The sequence below is a fragment of the Hemicordylus capensis genome, chromosome 3, assembly GCF_027244095.1.
Source record: "Hemicordylus capensis ecotype Gifberg chromosome 3, rHemCap1.1.pri, whole genome shotgun sequence".
In the NCBI taxonomy this organism is placed as follows: domain Eukaryota; kingdom Metazoa; phylum Chordata; class Lepidosauria; order Squamata; family Cordylidae; genus Hemicordylus; species Hemicordylus capensis.
The window spans coordinates 52,959,118-52,986,356 of NC_069659.1; the positions used below are offsets into that span (position 1 = coordinate 52,959,118).

The 27,239-nt window shown below is 42.7% G+C and overlaps 2 protein-coding genes across 7 annotated transcripts in view; one reads left to right on the forward strand and one right to left on the reverse strand.

Annotated features, from left to right (window-relative positions):
• CMSS1 (cms1 ribosomal small subunit homolog) overlaps window positions 1-27,239 on the reverse strand; it is a 308,145-nt gene that overhangs the window by 217,031 nt on the left and 63,875 nt on the right. The window lies entirely within an intron of this gene.
• Window positions 1-27,239, forward strand: part of FILIP1L (filamin A interacting protein 1 like) — a 260,129-nt gene that overhangs the window by 173,243 nt on the left and 59,647 nt on the right. For both annotated transcript variants that reach the window (XM_053308843.1, XM_053308842.1), the window contains one exon: window positions 3,011-3,189. In XM_053308843.1, coding sequence (XP_053164818.1) covers window positions 3,011-3,189 — 179 coding nt within the window. The remainder of the gene's footprint in view (window positions 1-3,010; window positions 3,190-27,239) is intronic.

Here is a 27,239-nt window from a genome sequence, read left to right on the forward strand (position 1 = left end):
CATCAAATTAAATTCATTTAACAGCTTAATAAAACAGGTGTGTCTTGAAAGTATTCCTAAAAGCAAACAGAGATGGAGATGTTCTTATTTTGACAGGGAGCAAATTCCAAAGCTCTGGGGCAGCCACAGAAAAGGCCCGGTCCCGAGTCGCCACCAAACAAGCTGGCGGCAACCATAACCAGACCTATCCAGATGATCTTATTAAGCAACAGGGTTCATGACAGAAAAGGCACTCTCTTAAGTAAGTAAACAACACCTTGGACCCAAGCCATTGAGGGCTTTATAGGTGATAACCAGCACTTTGTATTTCACTCAGAAACATATCGGCAGCCAGTGCACTTATTTTAAAATTGGTGCTATATGGTTCCTTCAGGTTGTTCCAGAGACCAGTCTGGCTACTGCATTCTGTACCAATTGTAGTTTCCGGACTACATGCAATGGCAGCCCCATGTAGAGTGCACTACAGTAGTCAAGCCTGGAGATTACCAGCATATACACCACTATCTTAAGGTAATTTACTTCTAGAAATGGGTGTAGCTGAAAAAAGTTGTTCTAGGCCACTGCCTCGAGAAACCAAAGCAAGTTTTGGATCCAGGAGCACTCCCAAGCTACATACATGATCTTTCAGGGGGAGTGTAGCCACATCCAGAACAGGCAGATCTAAACCATCTCTCGGGTCCAGTCCCCCCACCCACCCCACGCAAAGTCAGTACCTCTGTCTTGTTTGGATTCAACTTCAGTTTGTTATCCCTCATCCAGCCCATTACCACCTCCAGGCAGACATTTAGGAAATGATAAAACATAAAGGTCCTGCGCTGAAAAAATCCAGGTTCTGCATCAAGATAAGCCGAATTCTGCAATCTGCATAAAATATGCAACTGAGCCACTTTGTATGATTTGTCTTATTTTGCAAAAGAAAAGGAACAATGCTTATCAGTAATTACATAGCACTTTTCCTAAGTGGTCCAAACATTTCACAGGTTTGTTATCTGTAAAATGGTCATATACAGATTCATAAAAGTTGAATGAAGAGTTCTGACAGGGTGATAGAAGTACAACAACAATAGGAGAAGAAATTAATGACTACTTTTACAGCTACTAGCAGAAGGCTGCTGGTTCGAATCCCCACTGGTATGTTTCCCAGACTATGGGAAACACCTATATCGGGCAGCAGTGATATAGGAAGATGCTGAAAGGCATCATCTCATACTGCGTGGGAGGAAGCAAAAGTAAACCTCTCCTGTATTATACCAAAAGACAACCACAGGGCTCTGTGGGTGCCAGGAGTCGAAATCACACTACTCCAAACAAACAATGCTGTACGCTGCTGCTGACAGCTGGTTTTGCAAGCAAAAGCTTAACAGCAGTAGTGCAATTTGGGGAACAGAAATTGTAAGTTAAACTGAGAGCCAGTTGATGAACCAAATGGGTAACAACGTATCCACTGTGACACTCAAAGAAGGTGTTTAAGCAGTGCCAGTGCTTCACAATGTTGTGCATCTGCTAGCAAAAGAACTACTCCTAGGGACAGAAAAACTTGTGAAAGAGCTAACATGCAACATGTCGTTCAATGCTGTCTGCTAGTACAATCAATGCTCTGGATCAGGTTACTTTTCTTTGCCTAATGCTGTTACAGAATGATATTCTGCTCACACAAGTACTGTCAGACTCCCAGGGAACGAGGTGGGCTCCTAGCCCTTTCTTAACTCCAGAATGACTAGAGCACCCCCAAAAAAGTCAGCCTCAGGAACAGCCAGGGGAGGAGGTTAGCTTGTCACCTGAGTCCTCCTCCTGGCTTGCTGCATCCAGCCAGTTCCCTCTCCTTGAGAACTCCTGGCTCCCATACTCAGAAGCAGCTTCCCATCATCAGCTGCTTTGTCTCTAAATACCCCAGTGCAGAGCTGACAGGGCTTAAAGATTACTTCCAGCCCCGCCCCCTTACTTCCTGTTTCCTGCCCCACCCAACCTTGCTGTCTCCCTAGAGCAGTTTCCTACAGCTCTCCCTGCCTTGTCCTCTGACCAGCCTGGATCCTTCTCATTCCTAATGCCCCCTGAAGGGAACAAAAGCCTCAGAAGAGGGCTGCCATGCCCTTCTCCAGACTCCACAGGGCTACTCAAGCAACTAGGTAACATGGCATCCCAACAAGTACATTACTGCTAGCAGTAGACACCCCACCACCTTAAGTGGCACAACGGGGAAATGCTTGACTAACAAGCAGAAGGTTGCCGATTCGAATCCCCACACTGGTATGTTTCCCAGACTATAGGAAACACCTATATCGGGCAGCAGCGATATAGGAAGATGACCAATGGCATCATTTCATACTGTGTGGGAGGAGGCAAACTCCTCCTGTATTCTACCAAGGGGAAAAAAACCACAGAGCTCTGTGGGCACCAGGAGTCGAAATCAACTTGATGGCACACTTTACCTTCAGACACCCCCCCCCAAAATTAGGATAAGTGAGTGTGACAAATCTCCTAAAAGACTTCAAGACTTTGTCACCAAATTTTAATTTAATTCAATTCTGGTTGTTATAAAGGGGAGGAATGTATTATATTCTATCTAGCAGTCTTTTATGCTTTATTAATTAGAAGTTTGTCCCAGTGGGTATCTTGTAGAGAGTGTGGGGGTGGAGACAGAAAAATTGAGTTGTTTCTGATTAAACCTTAGTTAAAAAACATAAGATTGCTTTGTGTTTATGAGGGAAGAATCTATAAAACAAGATGACACCTCTGGGTGTCTCCAGATGCAGACAAGCATTCCAAAACTATAAAACTTAAAATTGTTCAATAATGAAGCAGCAGAATTAAAATAGCACTTCTCAAAAATATTTTTGAAATTTAAAAAAAAACTGACACGTTTTCATGCCTATCATAGAGTGTGTGTGTGATTTTTCCCATAGCTGGAACTATTGCTACTTTAAATCAAATTCAACATATGTTGGAGAAACAAATATATATACATATTATATAAATCACAGCAGTGAGAGCATCTTGTTACTTTTTTTAGCTTGACAAAGTGATTGAAAAGCATAAAGATACACATAGACGGATGCTGGAGCAGCTCTTAATGGTAGAAAAATCTCATAGGCAAACTCTGTATGACCTAGAGGAAGAGAAGAGGAAACATACAGAGTACATGGAAAAAAGTGATGAATTTACTAATTTATTGGAACAAGAACAAGAAAGGTAAGGTAGCTTTAAAATTATCAAGTACCATTGAAAATCATAGTATGTTCCAATATAAAAACAAATTTTCTATTTCTAATATAAACATAATTCTCATATTGCTAATATAAAGACGACCATGTTTTTCTTTTACTTCTGTTCTTTGCCTTAACAATGGGCCGTGTGCTTTGATTCCTGCTAGAGATAGAAAATAATAAATGGCTACTTGTATATTTTTGAAAACTGGGGGTAAAACTATTTCTTCTTTGTCCCAGAAGCCCCAAGTACAACTGATCAGTGCCTAGCACCTCAGGAGCTAATCAACACACATCTGCATAACTCGTCCTGACTCAATCTTGAGACTGTTATAAAAGCAGACTTCTGTGGGCCACTGTACTGGCCTAATGTCCTCCCACCCACCCTTTTATGTTGGTCCTAATGCCAATATTACGAGATTGTAGTATCTTTTCATTTCTGGTTTTGATTTATATCTAGCATTTAAAGACATCTAGGTCAGGGTAGCTAGAGTGGATATACATTGCTAACTTCTTGTGATAGTGTAGATCTTGTGATACCAGTGAAGATGCTGGTATCAGAGACATTTATTAACTTGTCATTGATGTTGTACTACTATGGATATTTATTTACTGCTTTTCAACATCTCAAAGCAATTTACATAGGGAGAAATATATCAGATGGTTCTCTGCCCCCAAAGGGCTCACAGTCTAAAAAAAAACCCATAAGGCAGACACCAGCAACAGCCACTGAAAAGATGCTGTGCTGGGGTTGGATAGAGACAATTGCTTTCCCCCTGCTAAATATAAGAGAATCGCCACTTTATAAGGAACCTCTTTGCTTAGTTAGCAGGGGGTAGGATTTTCTTATCCTTCCTCATTTCCCACTCTCCACCCTGCACTTTTTATATATGTATTGAACCCTTTGACTCCAGGATTTCTTGTCCACCTCTGCTCCATTTTCTAGAAAAGTAGCAACTTTTTCTGGTGAGAAGTGAGAAGTCCCCTGAGAAGGGAAACAGAATATCATATTGCTTTATTTAAGACATTTGTATGCCACCTTTCCAAGGCAGAGTACAGATTAACATACTATTTGAAAAAAGTGTTCTGGGGTGGGGATGGTAAATATACCTTTCCAGCTGAACCTGGCTGGAATTGTCAGATGCTAGAGAGAAAAGACATTCCTTGTGATCCTCTTAAAAGCAGGCAAGGAGGGAAATTATCTCTTCCCAGCACCTCTGGGAAGAGATTATTCCACAGCTTCAGAGCAAGTACAGTAGTGTAAAGGAACCTATACTCTTGGCCCCTTTCTTAACCACACCCCTTCAAGTGCAATTCATATACGAGAGAATGATTTGGCAACTGTTTTCATGTTGTTGGATGCCCTGCCCATAACATCCATAAGAGGAAAGAAGGTAGGCCAACGAATTTATTTATTATTTATTTATCTATCAAATTTGTATACCGCCCAAAACTTTCATCTCTGGGTGGTTTACAATAACATAAAACCAGTTAAAAAACATATACAACAACTTAAAAACAATTTAAAAATTTAAAAATAACCAGAAATTAAAACCCAAAAATATTAGGAAGCTGAGAAAGCTTGGGCAAAAAGATGGGTTTTCAGGTGTTTTTTGAAAATTGCCAGAGATGGAGAGGATCGTATCTCAGCAGGGAGCGCATTCCACAATCCCGGGGCAGCGACCGAGAAGGCCCGTCTCTGTGTATCCAGCAAACGAGCTGGCGGTAACTGGAGACGGACTTCCTCAAATGACCTCAATGGGTGGTGGGGCTTGTAACGAAGAAGACGTTCTCTTAAATACCCAGGGCCTAAGCCGTTTAGGGCTTTGTAAGTTATAACTAGCACTTTGTATTTTGTCCAGAAACCTACTGGCAGCCAGTGTAACTCCATCAGTAAAGGAGTAACATGGTCTCTCCGAGATGACCCAGAGACAAAAGGCAAGTCTGGAAGTCATCAACAGATGTACCACTGTTTTGAGGTCACTGATCTCGAGAAATGGGCGCAGCTGGCGTATCAGCCGTAGCTGATAAAAAGCACCCCTGGCCACCGCCTCAACCTGAGAAACCAGGAAGAGGTGTGAATCCAGAAGTACTCCCACTGCGAACCTGTTCCTTTTGGGGAAGTGTGACCCCATCAAGAACAGGCAGATCAAAATCATCTCTAGATTTCTGACCCTGCACAATAAGTACCTCCGTCTTATCTGGATTCAGCTTCAGTTTATTCTCTCTCATCCAGCCCATTACTGCTTCCAGGCAGGCATTTAGGGAGGATATGCCAGCTCCTGAAGAAGTTGACATGGAGAAGTAGATCTGGGTGTCATCAGTGTACTGGTAACACCCAGCTCGAAATCCCCTGATGATCTCTCCCAGCGGTTTCATGTAGATGTTAAAAAGCATTGGAGAAAGTACAGAGCCTTGAGGGATACCATACTTAAGCTCAGATTTTGAAGAGCAACATTCTCCAATCGACACCATCTGGAATCTATCCAAGAGGTAAGAGCGGAACCACTTTAAAACCCTCAGACGTTCCAGAAGGATACTATGGTCGATAGTATCGAAAGCCGCCAAGAGACCCAAAAGGACCAACAGTCACACTTCCTCTGTCAATTGCCAGTTGGAGATCATCCATCAGGCCGAGCAAGGCAGTCTCCACCCCATAGCCCACCTGAAAACTAGTTTGAAATGGGTCTAGATAATCAGTTTCCTCCAAGACCGCCTGGAGCTGAGAGGCCACCACCCTCTCAATTACCTTGCCCAGCCATTGGAGGTTGGAAACAGGCCTATAATTGCTCAACTTTGAGGGATCTAATGCAGGCTTCTTTAGAAGAGGTCTAATGATTGCCTCCTTAAGATAAGGAGGCATCCTGCCCTCCCTCAGAAAAGCATTTATGATTTCCACCAGGCTGTCTACAACAACCTCCCTACTAGATCGAACAAGCCACGTTGGACAAGGGTCAAGAGAACAAGTGGTAGGCCTCACTGCTCCAAGCAGCTTGTCCACATCCTCAGGAGTCACAGACTGAAACCGATCCAGTCGAATCACATAAAAGGAGTCGTTGGGCACCTCCAGCTCAGATATCAAATTAATTGTGGAGTCTCCAGCTAGGTCGGCCCGAATCCAAGAGATTTTATCTGCGAAAAACTCTTTAAACACACCACAGTAGGTAACTGATGACTCCAAATTCTGGTTCAAGGGAGGGGGGCAGATACTAGTCCCCTCACAAACCTGAACACCACTGCTGGACGTGAACTCGCAGAGGCAATACGGGCAGAAAAGAACCGCCTCTTTGCTGCACGTATTGCCTAAGCATACAGTGAGGGAAATAAGTATTTGATCCCCTGCTGATTTTGTCCGTTTACCCTCTGACACAGAAATGACCAGGCTATAATTGGAATGGTAGGTTTCTTGTAGCTGTGAGAGACAGAATAACAACAAACAAACCCTCAAAAGCCCAGTGCCCAAAAGTCAGCGATGGATTTGCATTGTAGTGAGGGAAATAAGTATTCGATCCCTTCACAAAAGATGTCTTAGTACTTGGTGGCAAAACCCTTGTTGGCAATCACAGAGGTCAGACGTTTCTTGTAGTTGGCCACCAGGTTTGCACACAACCCAGGAGGGATGTTGTCCCACTCCTCTTTGCAGATCCTCTCCAAGTCAGAAAGGTTTCGAGGCTGATGTTTGGCAACCCGAACCTTCAGCTCCCTCCACAGATTTTCTATGGGATTAAGGTCTGGAGACTGGCTGGGCCACTCCAGGACCTTCATGTGCTTCTTCTTGAGCCACTCCTTTGTTGCCTTGGCTGTGTGTTTTGGGTCATTGTCATGCTGGAATACCCATCCACGACCCATTCTCAATGCCCTGGCTGAGGGAAGGAGGTGCTCACCCAAGATCTGACGGTACATGGTCCCGTCCATCGTCCCTTCGATGCGGTGAAGGTGTCCTGTCCCCTTAGCAGAAAAACACCCCCAAAGCATCATGTGTCCACCTCCATGTTTGACGGTGGGGATGGTGTTCTTGGGCTCATAGGCAGCATTCCTCCTCCTCCACACACGGCGAGTTGAGTTGATGCCAAAGAGCTCGATTTTGGTCTCATCTGACCACAACACTTTCGCCCAGTTCTCCTCTGGATCATTCAGATGTGCATTGGCAAACTGCAGACGGGCCTGTACATGTGCTGCCTTGAGCAGGGGGACCTTGCGGGCACTGCAAGATTTCAGTCCTTCACGGCGTAGTGTGTTACCAATTGTTTTCTTGGTGACTATGGTTCCAGCTGCCCTGAGATCATTGACAAGTTCCCCCCGTGTAGTTCTGGGCTGCTTTGTCACCGTTCTCATGATCATTGCAACTCCACGAGGTGAGATCTTGCATGGAGCCCCAGACCGAGGGAGTTTGACAGTTATTTTGTGTTTCTTCCATTTGCGAGTTATCGTGCCAACTATAGTCACCTTCTCACCAAGCTGCTTGGCGATAGTCTTGTAGCCCAGTCCAGCCTTGTGCAGGTCTACAACCTTGTCCCTGACATCCTTCGACAGCTCTTTGGTCTTGGGCATGGTGGTGAGTTTGGAAGCTAAGTGATTGCTTGCTTCTATGGAAAGGTGTCTTTTATACAGGTACTGTAACAAGCTGGGATTAGGAGCACTCCCTTACAGAGGGTGTTCCTCATCTCAGCTCGTTCCCTGCATATAGTGAAAAGACACCTGGGAGCCTGAAATCTTGCTGGTTGATAGGGGATCGAATACTTATTTCCCTCACTACAATGCAAATCCATCGCTGACTTTTGGGCACTGGGCTTTTGAGGGTTTGTTTGTTGTTATTCCGTCTCTCACAGCTACAAGAAACCTACCATTCCAATTATAGCCTGGTCATTTCTGTGTCAGAGGGCAAACGGACAAAATCAGCAGGGGATCAAATACTTATTTCCCTCACTGTAGGTCTTCAGATGTGCTCTATGTCGCAATCTGTCAGATTCGAGTTGAGTCTTCCTCCACTTGCACTCCAGTCGCCTACCTTGCCGCTTCAGCCCTCGTAGGTCTTCTGTATACCACGGGGGCAAATTGGAAGCGAGTCAGAGGGGACGCTTGGGAGCAATCGTGTCTACTGCCCTAATGAGCAAGTTGTTCCAATTCTCAACCAGGGTATCAACAAGATCACCGGCAGAGCCAACAATGAATCCCTCCAAGGCTTCTTGGAATCTTACTGGATCCAATAACCTCTTCGGGCAGACCATTCTAATGGGCCCCTCGCCCCTGCAGAGATGTGAAGTGGTTGTAAGTCCACCCTTAACTAGATGGTGGTCCGTCCATGACAATGGGGAAATCACAGGAGTCCCCACCCACGGAACACCACCCTGATCAGAGTAAAATACCAAATCAAGCGTGTGACCTGCAATATGTGTTGGTCCAGAGACCACTTGGGATAGGCCCATAGTTGTAATGGCCGCTATGAACTCCTGAGCTACCCCGGACAGATTGGTCCCGAAATGAACATTGAAGTCCCCCAGCTCCAAAAGTCTGGGAGACTCCAATGCGAGTTCCACAACCAAGTCCGTGAGCTCAGTAAGGGATTCTGCTGGGCAGCAGGGTGATCGGTACACGAACAGAAGTCCCAATCTATCCCTGGTCCCCAAACTCAAGTACACACATTCAATATGGTCCAACACCCTGACAGGGACCCTGGTAAGGGAGATGTTATCCTTATAGACCACAGCCACTCTACTTCCCCGTCCATGTCCCCTCACCTGCTCCTCTACAGAATATCCTGGAGGGAGAAGCTGGGACCAGACTGGACCACTAGCCTCCCACAACCAAGTCTCGGTAATACATACCAGGTCAGCCCCTTCATCCATGATCAAATCATGGATGAGTTCAGATTTATTTTGGACTGACCTGGCATTACAGAGGAGCAGGGAAAGGCTATGTGGGTTGTTGGCAGTGCTCCCCGAGGCCAAGGAGCTGGCAGGACTGCCGGAAGGGGAGACAGCTATTAAGTTTCTGACTACCCTTTCCCTGGAATGGCCTGCTGATCTGCCAATGTTACTACTTCTATTCTCCACCACCGCTGGGATAGCTGCTCCATAGTCAACGAAGATGCCCCCTGCCCCCCCCATCTCTAGATGAACCCAAACACATTACAGCAACTTCAACCCAAGTCTAAAACAGCTTAAAACTAATTAAACAGAAGCCCTCTAGCCCTCTCCCTCTCCCGAAGTGGCTCCCCCAAAGGGGCGACCCCCTTTGGTGTCACCCCTTTGGTGGCGACCCCACCGCCACAAGGAGCCTTCCTATAAAGCAGGGGTGGGGAACCTTGGCCCTCCAGCTGTTTTTGAACTACAACTCCCACCATCCCCAGCCTAGGGATGATGGGAGTCGTAGTTCAACAACAGCTGGAGGACCAAGGTTCCCCACTCCTGCTATAAAGCCCAAAACTGAGCAGGTGACCTGAGAAACAGCTGAGTCACTCGGGGCTGGTCCCAATCCTGCCCGCACTTACCACAGATGTTAACCTGAGGCTGCAGCCCCACAGGGGAAGCAAAAGCAGGCAGGCAGGCAACAGCAGAAGGAACCCCAGCACCCACCTGGTCTCTCACTCCAGGCAGCACTGGTGGGGAGGTACATGGACTCCCTTTCCCTCTCTGCTGGGCCAATGACATGGTTCCTTCCTGTGCTAGCATCAAATGGATGAAAAGCTAAAGGAAGAGGTCATTCACCCACATGGTTCCTCCTTACAGGTGATGCTAGGGTGGTATGGAATTAAGCTACACTGAACAACCCACATATCAACCTAGCAGCATAAGAACCAAGCCTTTAATGATTTTTATCTAGAACAAAGGACATCAAACTGAGAGATGCATGTTTTAAAGGTAATTGATTAAAGTTCATGTATATAGTTAGTACCCAAACAACCTGTAGAACTTTGAATGAAAGTTTTAAACTACAACTAGCTGGCCCAGGCGCAGAGTAACTGCGCCTCTAGTTCTTCCTCCCTCCCTCCGCCCGCCGCTTTCTCTTCCCTCCGCCCACCGCTTTCTCTTCCCGCCCACCCACCTGCCTACCTGCCCATTTGCTGGCCTGTCCATCGGCCTTATGTTTTCCTCTGCCGTAGCTTTCCTCTCCCCCTCCCCTTGCTCGTGAACTCTCACAAGAGCTGTCACACATGGGATTAGTGACAGATATGTTTAAGAGAATTATATAGATAGATAGATGCTTATTTTCCCTCCAAAGCTCACTGTGGTCTGTATATTCAACAAATAATGAGCCACCAGATCAGCACCTCCTTCAGGTGGGAGCCCTGGTGACCACCTGACTTGCCCAGCCATCAGGTTGGCCTTGGGGTGATTGCCAGGATGAGGGTCTTCCTGTGGTGACACTCCAGCTTTGGAATATTCTTTCCAGGTCTGCTTGCCTTCAGACCAAGACTTTATTTGTCCTGCTCTTCAACTGATAGATTTTTATTGCTGCACATGTTTTTTAAATAACTGTTTTAACTTCTCCATCATTTTAAGTAATAGTAGTAGTTGTATTTTTAAATGACTTTATAGTACCTTTATTTGTAAGCTGCCTCAAAAGAGATTGTTTTAAGAAGGGTATAAAATACAGGGCATACCTCTTTGGCACAAACCTTAAGACTTTTATGCAGTTTTAGGTTGCTGGTTCGAATCCCCACTGGTATGTTTCCCAGACTATGGGAAATATGTTTCCCAGACTATGTTTCCCAGACTTTGGGAAACACCTATATCAGGCAACAGAGATATAGGAAGTTGCTCAAAGGCATCATCTCATACTGCGTGGGAGAAGGCAATGATAAATCCCTCCTGTATTCTACCAAAAGAAAACCACAGGGCTCTGTGGGCACCAGGCACCAAAATCAACTTGATGGCACACTTTACTTTAAGCTGTTAGAACAGAATTGCGATGGGCATGCAGCATAGTGGGATATACCTGCTCCATTTTCCTTAAAACAGGATGCTTCTATCACTTTATTAGCAAGTTCATGCTATGGTGCCAACACAGCTTTTCTTTATTATTAGTGTGTATACTCAGTGCTCAGAATAGTAATAGTGTGTTTGAGAATCACACAGCAAAAGTGGGGAAACAGCTGTAAAGGTAAACAATGAATGTAGAACAGGATGCTGACAGCAGCAGGATATAAAGTTTTAAAAATATATTAAAAGGCAAGAAACTTAATGTGTTTGGATAGAAAGATTTCTCACCAAGTCACACAAGAGAGACAGAAATGGCTCTATGTCATTTTTAAAAATTGCCCACACTTTGAAACAGGAATTAAAACTAAAAACAATCCCCCAAAGAGAACAGGAAAATATTACAGTCACATTTCCTATTCCCTGGACAGCTACACTTCATTCTCGAAAGTATGAGAACATTGTCTCTGTATCCCATTGCTCAGAACAGCTTCCAGATGGAAATGTTTGGGTGTGAGAACGTCAAGCCCATTCTAACTTCACATGATGCATAGATAATACTTCCTCTGCGTTGCCTGCAGAACCTCATGTTTCATGTATCCTGGCACCACTTGCAACATTCACCCTTCCTGCTGCACCTTCTTCCTTGAAAGCTTGCCACAGAAAATGCACATGCTTTCCCGTAAGTACACAAATATTTATGAAAAAACCCACAATAATAGGACAGGAGAAAGAATATTCTAATTCATATGTAACAATAGATAGAGTTGGACATCTGCGTAAGACAAAAGGAAAGAGGGAGCTCCTTAAAAACAGATACCGGCACTTTACATATGTTCCGTTATAACTCGAGAGACAATATTCAAAGCTGATTTTTTTTAATAGTCTGACACATTTTAATTCTCTGACACATGCAGACATCTCACAAAACTACATACATACATAAAGTAACGTTTTCACATGAAGAGGCTTTTATTAAATGAAAAATATCTACTTCAGTTGCAAACAAATCAGTACTAGATTGCAGAAAACGTGACTAGTAGATAGGTTTTTAGAAATAGTGGACAAACATCTGATTACAATTCGTTATTGGGTTTTTAAAAAAATAATTGGAAATGGTTTCCCATTATTCTTGTAACATTTACTAATATTTGTCTGGAACAGGAAAAAATTGAGGTGGCTAATGAGACCTTAGAGAACACAATAATAGATTTTAGATTAAGTCTCAATTTTTGTGTTTGCTTTGGAATACACATTTTACATGGAAAACCCTAAAGGAGCATGATGTCACATCTTGAGTAGTGTCCAAAACATTTGCCAAGTGATGTCGCCATCAGGATCTCTCAGCAATTGCCTACCAGAGTGAGAAAGCTCTCACACAAGTTAAGCCACAGTTCGTTTATTACGATTCTGTATGAGCTGATGTTACACTTACACACACTAATGTTGTATTTCAGAATTCCCCTGATTTAGATAAGCTATTACTTTTGCATTTGATTTAGAAATATGTGGACTATAAGAAATAACAGTGTATAAATAGTCATGTGAGTTTTTAAACTTCAGCCCTCCAAAATGCAACAGGTCTGATTGGCACCAAAGGCAGCAACAGGTAAAATAGGACCAGAAAAACCCACAACAAAAGCCTACTTTGCAAACACTACAATTCCCACTTATCAGCAATAAGCAAAACATCCAGGCAAAAAGCAGTGTAGACAGAACACAGGAATAGCTTTTAGGGCACAGGTGAGGCAAGAGCTTGCTATGGAGTGTTGTGTGTGGGGAGGGATTTAGCCGGCAGAACAGCAGACTAAAAGAGAGATATGAAAGTAATCTTCAAATATCTTAAGGGCTATCACCCAGAAAGGAGAGTGAGATAAGAGGAGATGAGAGCTGGTCTTGTGGTAGCAAGTATGACTTGTCCCATTAGCTAAGCAGGGTCTGCCCTGGTTGCATATGAATGGGAGACCTGATGTGTGAGCACTGTAAGATATTCCCCTTAGGGGGATGGAGCCACTCTGGGAAGAGCAGAAGGTTCCAAGTTCCCTCCCTGGCAGCATCTCCAAGATAGGGCTGAGAGAGATTCCTGCCTTCAACCTTGGAGAAGCCACTGCTGAACTAGATGGACCTATGGTGTGACTCAGTATATGGCAGCTTCCTATGTTCCCAAGTCACCTTGGCGGGTTCAGATGTCACAACCAATCTCAACATACCATAACATCAAAAGACATGGGCACAAACACAGAGATGGGAAGGGGAGCGCATGCTCCCAGGACAGATTGTGTGGAGGTAGGCTCCAGCCAAGGTTCCATGCAAGGTCTGAAGCCACTCACTACATAAGTGCAAATACTCGGGGGCCTGCAACAGTGCTTCCCTAGTTTCATTATCCTTCTGCAACTTCTTACACTGCTACAAAGATTGTTCAAGATTATCACTGCCTCACGTTTGGGAGTGGGTTGGGAGTGCATAAGAGGGGCCCTATTTACAAATGAAAACTTCCCATGTGGTTCTTTGGATAATGGCCTATATACAATGTAAGATTTACAAAACAACTATTTGAACAGAAAACTATTCAAATAGAAAACTAATTATTTCAAACCATTTGAAAGATCCATTCTCTTCTAGGTTACTGAAGTAAAGAGAAGTATCAATTCTATATAATACTCTGAATGCAAGATCAATACCATTTATCATTCATCTGGAATGATATTAAAACAAATTACATCATACCACAGTTATTTGGGAATCTACTGTCTGTCTCAAAATATTTGATACAACCATTATTTACATTTCTTTGAAACAATCTACTAGGGTTATTTTCACACAGCATTGCTTCTATATAGAATTCTAAGGGCATGTAAATATTGTTGACTTATTTATTTGACATGTATGTCCAGGAGATTCTAATTTCATGCACACTGAGCTATTGTTGAAGACTGCATTGTACTCAAATGCAATCATTTCCTTTTTGCTTTCTGGCAGCAAGTTGGATGTATTACATACACTGAAGGCTATGTCTTCCAAGTTGTGAAATGGATGCCAGATCTCTGTGCATTTGACCTTTTTCATGGGTATCTTGTGTTTTGTAGGTGAGTGAGCAAGACCCTCCACAAGCACAAGTTTAGTTCTGTACAACATCCCAGGGGGAGAGCCCGAATACTTTAACCACTACAACATAAAGATAGGCTCAAGGAAGTGATGCACACAGACTAATGACTTCATGCTAAGATTTGAAGAACAGTCTACCACTGCATAGCATAACTTTCAACAGATGTTGGGAACGCATACTCTCTTGTCAAAATCCACATGATTCAAAGATTTCTACAAAGATCCATGCACATAATGATAGGTTAAAACAACGACACAGAAACAATACATCTTTTAAAAAGCAGAAATGAATCAAAATAATGAAAGAGTCAAAGGGTGGAAGAACATTCAACAAGTACCAATAATTCAATGTTCTTGTATCTAAGTCAAAATACCTAGCAATCCTGCCTTTAGTATGTAGATCACAGGAAGAAATCATTAGTGCTTTTACATTAGTGATCATACAATCAAATGTTGTTGATTTAGTGCTGCTATTTTTAAAAAGCTTCACCCATAGTAAATTCATAGACTGCTTTATAAACTCTAGAAAACTTCATTTCAAAATTAACTCCCCTGAAAACACATTGATACATTGTAAACACATTGTTTACAATAAACAATGTGTTTACAATGTATAAACACATTGTTACACCTCAATTAGTAACAAGGATTCTCCTCTGCTCCACCCAAGCAGAAGACGATTAAAGACTGTATTAGTAAAACAAATGTAAAGACAAAACATAAAACAAGAAACCAATAACCCATTCTTCCTTATAGTGTACTTCTCTCATGTCAACACTACTGAAAAAGGTTTTGATCAAATACAGTAATTTCATAAGCAGGTGAAGGTTAACATGCTTTGGTATTTGGCAAATAAAATCTATAAGTCTCTTCATCTGAAATACTGGCAAAAAATACTGTCAAAAACACAATTGTCACTCAATCAGGTAACTCTTCACTGACCTATTGAGGACCCATTCCATAGCTCAGGAGTTCTCAAAATTTTTGATACTATATATTATGCTAAATAATAATATATTACTCTAAATAATACCTAAAAGTTATGTGTCTGTCTCCCTTTCTCTCTCTCTCTCTCTCTCTCTCTCTCACACACACACACACACACAGAGCTATTGATTTGACTAGATAGCGGGAAAGTGCATTTACCTTTTCATAGAGAACAATGAGCTTGCTGGATCCCAATTAGCTTTTCAAACCTAGGCTTTATGTTTGAGACTGCCAATGTTATTTCAGGCTCCACTTAAAAAAATAAATAAAATGGTATTTGCACTTTACACTGGCAGCTGCTGAAAAGCCTGATTCACACGAGTAGAATGTTGCGAATGGAATCAGTATTTTCACAGCTTTCTCAATTCCTTGTACTCTACTTGCACACTAATCCAAAATTCAGGAACTGACATCCAGATGAATGACATGTGCATGCTGCAAATGTGTAGCATGCACTACAAGGGAGCAGTGATTGTCAACTATCTCCCCTTCCCTCTATAGACAACTGTGAATCCCAAAAATATGTTCGGGGGGGGGTCACACAGCTCTTAGGGACATATTTTTATGAGTCCCAATTGGATACAGATCAACAAAAATCACCTTGCCCCTGTAGCACATGCTGTGCATTTGCTGCATACACACTTCATCAATGCAGATATCAGAACATAAAGACTCAAAGTGGTCTTTATTGTCAAGAACTAAAGTGGTATTTATTGGCAAGAACTAAAGTGGTCCCCAAGAGCTGCTCCAGTGCCTCTGAGATGTGGGAAGGTAGACAGGTGCTGACAACCACCCAGTTCCTCTGCCAGTCACAAAACCAATTCTTCGGCTGATGGGTTTGAAGAGAGTGCTTGTCTCCGGATAAGGAACTCTCTTTCAGCCAGTCAGCCAAAGAAGCACTACTGATATGCCTGCCCTCAGCTTTATGAGTGGCACAGAGGTCAAATGGTGTTGGCTCCTGTTCCTGTCCACCTCGGTCATCTCTGCCTCTGGACAACTGTTTCCCAACCTCCTTTGAAGTCAAAACCCCATGGGTCTCGAGCCACAATCTGAGAATCCCCACTAGAATAGAACTAAACCCCATGGACACAATAAGGCACTGCAGTTTTGTTGCCTAGTCGAAATACAAGCTAATAAAAGAAGGTGTACATTATATGAATATTCATCTTAAACCTCAGTGATCTAAACTAAGACCCTGAATGACATCCTGACTAAATTACTCAGCAAAGCCCTAGTAACATCAAGTAGTCTTGTTGAGTAACTCCTGAGTAGTACTATTGAGTAATTTGGTCTGGAAGCCAGCCATTGATCAGATCACAGTGAATTAACAGAAACTTGTGCTTTCTGAACTGCACCACCAGTTTTTCCACTCACAAGTGCTATATAAAAGCTAAGGACTATACAAGCAATGTATACATAAACTACCTTTTGTTCCCCAGGAACTGGAAAAACTAGGAGCCTGTCTCATCCATTACACACGCTTAATTGAAAAAGCTTTGCATAGAGCTTCTCAAAGTATTTATGCTAAAAACGCAAGCTTTGTTTGGATGCTTCATCTTGAGATACATGCAGCCAAGATGCTAACAAAGCAAACTGCATATTATCATTGTCAGTGTAAATCACAGATCTGGCTTTCCTGTAATCCTTTGCAATGAGAAGCTGGCAAAAGGCCAGGCAAAAGTGCATGATTTAAACACTCAATCAGTTACATTTTGGGGCATTTGTTTAGTGTTTAATAGGCTCTCAAGGGATGAGAACATTACTAAAGTGCATTGTTTTGACATGAGACAGAGTGAGTCATCGCTTGTCACTACATTTTGGAGGCTTTGGTATTTATTGCCCAAGATGAACTTCTTAAAAAACACATCATACATCAACACACATGCAGAGATGCATATATGTACATTATGCAGAGGAAATGTTTCCTATTTCTCTAGCTCTTAAATTCCTTTTTTAACTTTGTGATTCTTGTATATATAATCATAGCTTTGTGCTATGCCCTCCATTCTTCTTGGGTCAAAATGTAGGCAGACCTAGTCCTTCTCGTCTCACACAAAGGCCACATTCACACGTACTGATGAAACGGAGTTAAATGTGGCCGAGGTTTTAGGTTGTCACTCCAAATCGTGCCGCAGACGTTCGCCAAATTCCAGTGCCAGGAGAGGGGAGCCCCCTCCCTGCTACTCAGCCACTGAGCCAGAGATCAGAAAGCTCCATAGCCTGGTTGCAAACAAAGCATCACCATGTCAATGGAGCAGCCACGATTGGCCACAATCTCAAAGGTGGCATGTCCTTCACACTTGACAGCTTAAAAATAGAGGGCAGTGGATTTAGGGGTCATTTTTCCGGACTTTTCTTGATGCCTCTGTGCCTCCATGCATGCTCACTCAGCTCTTTCCTGGGAGCTCCCTTTGGGGCCCAAGAGAAGCAGGGTGATGGCCCTAACACTACATGAAGTCCAAGAAGCTCACACGGTGCCTCCTCTCATCCTCTGAGCTGTGTAGTAGCAGCAGCAGAAGCAAGGGAGCGAGCAAGCAATGGGGCAGTCCAGGGCAGGGAGAGAGCATGGATGGTCACACTCCCTGTCCCTCCCTCCCTCCTCATCACTGCCCAGGTGAGAGAGCGAGAGCTCCCCACTTCTATTTGAAATAAACACAATGGATTGAGAAATAATTATTTTACTTTACTGGGAAACAAAACACTTTACAGGAGTAGCAGGAGTCTTGTGTTTCTTTGAAGTTCCCTCCTCCAGTGTCACTGTTGCCAGGCAGAACAGGGAAGAGAAGGAAGGAGGTGGGGGGCAGGGATGAAAGATGTGAGGGGTGGGGAGAGACGGCCAGCAAAAGCCATAGCATGCATTGCACAGCCATGTCCCTGTGCAGGTCTACGCCGCTGCTACTATGATTACAGTTTGGAACTGTGGTTATGGCAAGTCAGGAGTCACATGTAACACTTCGGCAGCCAAACCTCACGTCTCAGCTGCAAACCTTAGAGATAAGCAAAACGTACAATTTGGAGTTTGCCAAGGTAGCTTTTGGCCCATAACCATGGGTTTTCCATGTTCGGATCTAATGGAGTTACAACCTCAGTTACGTTTAACTGTGGTTTGCTATTACATGTGAATGGGGCAAAAAATCTTCATATCCTAAATCAAGAAGGTAAAAACAGAGGCTGACATCCAGACTAACAAAGCACCAGTTAGGAGAAACCTCTGAAGAGTTCAACTCTATTCCACTGCTCATGCAGTGGAGGATGGAAAATTTCAACACCTTTCCCTGCCCCAAGAAGTGCTCTATACTGCCCAAAGATATGTCCCTGAGAATTGTTCAGGCAGCCCTCAGGGACCTATTTTCAGATGGCACAAAATGCTTTGAGGGGATGTGGAAGTTGTTGAAATTTTTCCCCTCCCCCACACAAGCACCTGTGTAGTGGTAAACTGGAACTCTTCAGAAGCACTTGTACTACACCAGTACTTCTCCTGTAGCACCAGTGCTTTGTTTGACATCCACACTATCTCTTGCTTTGAATCAAATCAAATTAAAAGTATTAATTCCAGATTAATGTAAGTTACTTATTCAAATGAGACTACCATAAGTCAGTGGGAGGTTGGTTATCACACAATGCTGTATTGCAACTGAGAGCCAGTCCAAGGTTTTGACAATTTTTCAGCTGTTGCTCATGTGCGATAAGCCCCACCCATACATGTGGAGGGCACAGACACAATTGCTACTGATGTCTTCAACAAGAATATGACTGGCTAGAAATCAATGACGCAGTGGGGAAGTAACTTGCCTAGAGAGCAAGAGGTTGGTGGTTCGAATCCCCACTGGTATGTTTCCCAGACTATGGGAAAAACCTAGACCGGGCAGCAGCGATATATGAAGATGCTGAAAAGCATCTCATACTGCGTGGGAGGAGGCAATGGTAAACCCCTCCTGTATTCTACCAAAGACCACACATGGCTCTGTGGTCGCCAGGAGTCGACACCAACTCGACAGCACAACTTTGCCTTTAGAAATCAAAAGGGTATTTTAAATGAGAGGTGTGATATCATTATACAACAATGAGAGCAAAAAGCATTAGTGAATTCAAGCAAAAAACTAACTAATGACTTGAGTGATTTTTTTGTCATTCCAATTCTAATGTTTTAATTATGACCCACCGGGTTTAAGGGAGGTAGTTCTTACCTCCCATATGGCTATGTTGATTCCCGCCCACCCACCCACCCCGCTCCTCTTCTGGCACATCAACCATGCCAGCTAGGATACTGAATAGTGTGGAGTTGCACCCAACATAATTATCTTTGGGGATAGATCAATGGATGGGTTTTATGCCCACACAAGATCAGACTGATTACTATATTTACTGTTAGAAAGGACTTCTCCTCTAGAGCACACTGGTGAAAAACTGTGGGTCCCCCCCCCCACACACACACTCTCCATAAAGTGTGCAACAGTTCATTTGCACAAGTCATCCAGGGCAATTTGCTATGGACTATTTCAGAGCATTTTATTATTAGTATTTTAATATAGCTCCCTCCAAGTGCATGGTGCTTTGTAACAGCTGAGAGAATAGGTCCCTGCCCAATATTCCGTGTCCTTTTTAGAAACACGGGATCTGAATGGTCCAAAGGCCACCGAGTCGAACACCTAGCCCCAAAAGCAGGACCCCCTATCTACCAGATCAATTCACATGTTCTAAACCACTGCAGTACAAAAGGAAATGTTGTGCAATATAGGGCCTATACGTAGGATATGGCTGGCTGCCCAACACACAAAGCAGAGTGATGATGCAATACTATTCCTGGCCAACCCTTGCATCATCACATGGAGAAGCAACATCCAAACTGGCCCCTAATCATGTGGTGTACATTATCCATGAAATATGGAGCTAATTCAGACAATGACCTTATATGACCATACTGGGGCAGGGCCAGCATGCTGGCTGGGCAGAACTGAACCAGCTGAACAGACCCCATGTGGCACACATTCTCTCCACTTGCAGCACAGACTTTTGGAATGTGTGAACAGGGTCGACAGTCCTATTTTGGGGCTGGGTGTTAGACTCAGTGGAATATTTCTGAAAAATAGACCATCTGGCCCTCACCCTCATTGCCCCCCAAAGTGGCTCTCCCAAAGCGGGTGGGCCCGCCGCCACAAGGCAGCAGCCCTTTTATAAGCCCAGAAAGAGGGTTAATCTGGGCAGCTGATCCTCAAGAACAGTTGAGTCACTCCCTCTGGCTCCGATCCCGCAAAGACTCACCTGCAGGGCAGCAGCCACAGCCCCACAAATTAGGGGGCACACAGGCTGACAAGCTGACAACAGCAGACTGCAGCCACACAGGCTCTCACCACTGGGCAGCAGCTGTCTCTGGGAAGCAGATGTTAAAGCCGCCTCCTCCCTGCAAGGCTTCTGGCAACTGAGGCACAGAGCACAGGGCAGTAGTTTTAAATTTTAATTGTTGGAATGTTTTAATCTTTTTATCAGTTGTTTTCCTTGTTTCGTTGTAAGCCGCCCAGAGACCTGTGTTTTGGGCGGTATACAAATGTGTTAAATAAATATAGAGAAAATTCTAGGGACCGTGATCTATGGCTTTTGCTGGCTGCCAGCCTCCCAATTGGAGGGAGGCAGATGAAGAAAGAGACTTTCCAAATCTCCCTCTTGGACAGTAAGCAAAATAAGAAGGCAACATTTGAGCTTATCTGTGAAAGGCGGGCAACACTCAATACCCAGAATGCAGTGTATTTGACAAATGTGGCCATGACTTATCCCTGGTTTCCAATTTTAACCTCAAAACAGATGGAATGGCAGAGGTGGTGCTAGAACTCTGGCAACTGAGGACATTGCCCACCTTTTACAGTGGTTTTGCAAGTGATGGATTACAATTATTTTAATACAGTCATCAGCCAGGGGTTAAACACTTTAGGGATACTGAATTAAAATTCCCTACATCCAGCAAGAGCAGCAGTAGTTTCTCTCTCAATAAATTAAGAAAGGTGTCCTTATCTTATCTGAGCTCAAATATGCGATTGCAAAGGCAAATAACACTGACAACATGTTTTTTGTGAAGGTTGAGGAATTTATATAAAGGAACATCTGAAAAATGTTTACAAACATCTAAGCCTACATACAGACTATGAACAAAGTGAAAAATTTAACAGACTATGGATGGCATCCAAAGAACTGTGAGCAGCAAGAAAAAGCTGCTACTACTTTTCCACATAAGTTTGTGCAAACGCTTGCACAACAGTCCTTGTCATGCTATAATAGGTAGGTTCTATAACAGTTTTTATGATTCTGCTGGTGCAGGAACTTCCACATGCAGAAGAGCATATTTGTATATTGTTTCACATTTCTTGCACAACATCCTAAATGCACAACATCCTAACTCTTAGAGAAGACAACACCTTCCACATGTGGACAGACACGTTTGGATTCAATCTACACTGTACAGTAACCAGAGTTCAGACCACTATCAGATTCATATTTTTTTGGTAAAAATCATGAACATTGGGCAGGGATACAGGATCATTAACACATACTAGGAAAAATATTCAAAGCGCCATTTACAATGTAATAGCACAGCGGGGAAGTAACTTATCTAGGGAGCAAGAGATGGCTGGTTTCAATCCCTGCTGGTACGTTTATCAAGCAGCAGTGATATAGGAAGATGCTGAAAGGCATCATCTCATACTGTGCGAGAGATGGCAATGGTAAACCCCTCCAGTATTCTACCAAATAAAACCACAGGGCTCTGTGATTGCCAGGAGTCAACATCGACTTAGCGGCACAACTTTACTTTACAGATATAAAACCACATGGGAAAACAAATAAATTACTTAAGAGGTGCAAACTGATACTTTAAATATGAATATGGAACACATCAGTAGATAAATATTTTTGAATTGCAGAGTGGGGAATGAACTGACAAGAGGGAACTTTGTCTTAAAGGCATTATCCACACATTATATTCAGAACACACACAATCGGTGTATAGTGGCTAACCATCCTGACTAAATTTACTTGAGAAGTCCCACTGGACTTTCAGTGGGACTACCTCAAGTAAATTTAGTCAGGATAATCAGTCACTGTAAACACATACAGATCTGTACACATTGTGCTAGTTCAGATTATACTAATCTGACTGGCCCTGAGCACACACAATCAGGACACGCATGCAGCGTGGGCACACACGTCCTTTGCTGCTTCCAGCACATATGGGTGCCTGCCTTTCCCCAATTTGTGTGTGGGCTCTTTACATGTGCTATAAATAGGACTTTAAAGGTATCCTGGGCCACCAAAAGGGGGAAAGGATGCATGTGCAAATAGAACGCACATGTCCGATTGTGTGTACTTGGGCCAGTCGGATAAGTATCATCTGAACCAGCCCACTGTGTTCAGCTCATGTATAGATGCACACTTCCTATCTGTATTCTGTATTTGAGAGAGCCTGTACCCAGGTTTACTTTTTAAATGAATGCATGAACGTACGTAGATGTGGACAGACACTTGTACGCATGTACAATTAAATGTCTGAACAAGGCTATAAAAACTATTCCAATCCCCACCCAAGTACACTTTAATATGTTTGCTGAGATCCAGAACAAACTAAATCTAACAACTTTTAATTTAAAATTAAAAGCTTTAAATGTTTTGCTTATAAAATACTAACTTAGTTAGAAGGCAAACTATTTATATTTTTGAAATGCACCAAGATATCCTCACCTTTCCTCATTGAAAACTACTGTTGCTCTTATTCTATACTCCCGCCTTCTCCCCCTTGGAACAACATAGGCTAGCCTGACTTCTGTGCTAATTAAGTCCTTAAGGAACTGAACATATACTGAGAAAACCTACACAAATAGGGCACCCATTATTGAAATAAAACAGTTTCTTCAGCAGTTAAGTGTACCAATTACATGTCTAATATTAGGGCAACTCATTTCCCTCGTCTTTCTATTGCCTGTCTTTTTTCCACTATAGTTTCCATTCACCATCTCGAACATGTGTTGCCATTTAAGTGCCAAAAAAGGTATCTCTCAACTATCCCCTTCATGTACAGTGAAAGAGCAGACTGAATGGAGCCATGAAGCTCTCCATTAGCAGTTATTCACACTTCTGTTTTCTTTTAACTTCTTTACCCCCAAAGCTAATTGGTTCTGTACATGGATGTTTAACTATAATGACATCCATGACTCATAATGTAGAAAATATATCAGAAATAAACTGTAATGGCAAACAGTGTGTGCTGTTTTTTAAAAAACCACCTTCAGTAAACTTCTGCTCTTCCAGTTTCTAGATGGAAGATTCTTTTGTGAGTCACTTAACCCCACCATTAGCCCTGATGATCCAACATTCTTTTCTTAAAAACACTTTGCTATAGCTCTGTGCCCAGTAGCCCATCTTCTCACAGAGCACTTGTTCATTCAGGATCAAATGAGGCTGTACAGTTTTTAATTTTTTCCAAACAGATGGCCTCAGAAAACATGAAAGGAAGTTCCCACATAAACATACAAGCAATGGTGAAAGATCATACACAGAACATCATTCAGGATTAAAATTAACATACAAGATTATTTACAACCAATGGTAAGTCTGAGGTCACAGGGCTGGCAGGCCTACAAATTCCAAAATCATAAGATGAATCATTTATTTAAAAACAGTTTGTCTTTCAGTGTAAGGGGCCTTGGGGTCTCTTCATGCAGCAGTATAATAGGTAGGTTCTATGGGAAGAGAGCTGGTCTTGTAATAGCAAGCATGGATTGTCCCATTTGCTAAGTCATCCCATTTGCTAAATGGACCCTGATCTGCATTTGAATGGGAAACTACATGTGATCACTAGAAGATGTTCCCCTTAGAGGATGGGGCTGCTCTGGGAAGAGAATCTGCATGCTTGCATGAAGAATGTTCCAAGTTCACTCCCTGGCATCTCCTTGATAGGGCTGTGAGACACTCCTGCCTGCAACCTTGGAGAAGCTCATGCCAGTCTGGGCAGACAATATTGAGCTAGATGGACCAATGGTCTGACTCAGTAGAAGGCAGCTTCCTACGTTCTATAGCAGTTTTCATGCTGCTTGTGTAAGAGGAAGGGCGTCTTTGGATTTAGTTTCCCTTTTATCATGCAACATTCTAATGCAGTCATCCCTCGCCAAATGCGAGTTTCCCAATTGTGGTTCTGAGTATCCGCGACCCGGAAATTGTGGCAGGTCTCACCAACCGTGACCTGAGTATCCACAGTTTGGTGAGATTTTTAATGCAAGGGGGGGTTCCCCACAATATTTGGGGTCAGGGGTCATTTTCAGGGGTCCCCTTCAGTCCTATTTCTCCTGGTGATTTGGGCTTTTTTCTCTATTGTTTACTGTATTTTGTGGTCCTTTCGGACTGTGATTTCCCTACTCCCTGTTTGTCATTGATTTAAATGGCTTATCTACCACAAATTTGCCAACCACGAGATTTTCCTGGAACAGAACCCTCACTATTGACAAGGGATGACAGTACAAGAAAAGATGCAGTCCTCCCATGAGAAGAAAACACATTTTACATGCAGAAAGGCTCCTTTGGATCCTAGTACTTTCACTGCTAAGGTACTAGGTTTAACAGCAGTTTGATCTGCAGAAATCAGCAGTTGAAGCTTTTCAATATATGGATATAAAATCATTGCGTGCTATAGGACAAGATTCAACACACACACACAAACCCCTATGTGAACGCGGAAAGTGCTTCTGCTCATGCACAGGGACGGGGCAACAACTCTTTCCAAAAGCAGCTCATTGTGCCTCATGGAAAACCATTCTGGAAAGTTCATAACCTTGGGAGGACATTTTTCAAAGGGTTGCTGTTTGAAAGGGGGTACTTAAGCAGTTGCTCACATCAGTTTGTATCCCAGTCAGTCCGTGCAGATCAAGGCACAACATAAAACATCAAGAGTCAGAAATGATTGCACTTTCACCTCTTTAATCTTTTTCAGATACTAGATCAATCCTGCAGTTACCTGGGAGCAAGTCCCACTGAATAGAGAGGGATTTATTGTGGAGCAAACACATAACGGATCACATTTATGAAACACTTAAAACAGCTTTGTAGGAGAAGTTTAACACTGAATGGCTGAACAGATCCCTTTCAAGTACCCTGAAGTGGATAATTCTCCAGGAAAGCAATGACAAGCTGCATGGAAATTGCTTTGCCCACTTTGTAATCATTAGCAGCAACAATTATATCCCCCTATGTAAAATTTCAACAAAATGGTCCATAAAACTAGTCATAAACATTTAAATAAATATTCTCCCACTTATTCACACAGCACTTACAGCACAAATCTTAAAGAAGCAGCCTGTTAATAAAAACATTATCTGCTTATTCCATTCCCTGAGTTCCGACAAATTCTGTTTTAAGTCGAAGTGTTTTAACTTTTTAGACTAATACACTAAGACTATTTCATATCCTGCAACATAAAATCTGTGAAAGTGTTCCACTGTTAACTAGCAACAGCATCCTATCCTCGGGGTAGTTCCAGTTAATAAGGTTTTGCTTATTCCCCCTCTATGATGTAATGCATTTTTATTTCTTACTGTGCTTGAGAGATTTTGTAGGTGTAAGAAAAACTAGAGGAATGACTCAGCAAGTGACATGATGTCACCCTTGTGTTGTCATAGTGCGAAGCCTCTGGGTGTTGTCCCTGGGAACAAGGTGTATTCCAGAGCTTGGGCAGTTGCTTAACCTAGCATTCCGCTCTGTCTCATCACCCCCCATCTCAGAGGATGGTTTCTCATTACCTTGTCATGACCTCCACTTGCACTTCAGACAGGTTGCTGTATATTTAAAAGTGCACAAAACAACAAACATTCGGAAGTAGCTATCTGAAAGTATTACTACACTGACAACACTTGCCATCTTTGCTTTCATTTGTCCCTCACTGCCCTATCTTGTGTCCTCCGCTGTGAACTTACTAGGTGGTGTCGGACAAGCCACTCCCTCAGCTCCCCAAGTGCAATACAGTATGGGGATCATACTCACCTTACAGGGTTGTTGCAAAGCAACGCTTCGAAGAGCTATACAAATGCTAAATATTATTATTGACCTTGATAAAGAGAGCCTCTTGTCACGTCTGCACCTGTCTTAGGAAACCAAGGACAAGATTCAGCAGAATTAAGCACTCAATTCTTAAATCTTTCCAGCTGAAATTAGTGGGGATTCAAAGTGCTTATCTTTTGCTGGATCATGCTCAACATATTAGCGAAGTACTTTTCCAGAATAGAGAACTGAACCACACAACTAAGACTATATCATCAATCTATCATAGGGATAGATCAACATTTTTCTAGCAGAGCTGTTTCCTTAGAAATCCACTTTGCAGAATAGTGCATGTGGGATGTATTAAACCACTGTGTTGCTTCAGCACAAATTCTTTAACAGAAATAAACTTGCACAGTGCCTCTGGCATACTGTTATAGCTGTTGTGTTACTCAGAGATTTGTATTTGGAAAGTGGGCAAACAAAACTTCTGTTTAATTAAAGAAAAGTTTTGCAAGAGTAGATCCTTACAGGAGTTAAGAGTTATTGTGAAACAAAATATGTGGAAGCATATTAAAATTAAAAATAATTAATTGTGTTAGCAACTGCAGGTATCATAATGGGAATATAGGGAAGATTTTGTAGGTTTACTCCTGAAGAATGCAGTAAAACAACAGTTGCTTGTATAGACTGTATTGCAACAATACAGTCGCAGATCAAAAAAGGGTAACACGTGAAAACAAAAATACTGCAAATGAAAAAAACATGTGGAAAGTAGAAAAATATAGTGGAGAACTAATAAAACATTAAAACATATAAAACTTGCTCAAAATTGATTTTATGGATTCTAAATCACAAAGAATAATAGAGAATATCATACACTTACTATAAATATACTTACTATAAATATAAGAAACATAAATTACAAGATAAATATATACACACACACAACACAAATGCAAAAGCTATGTTAAAGCTATACATAAACATTGATGAGTATTCCAGTATCCATAGA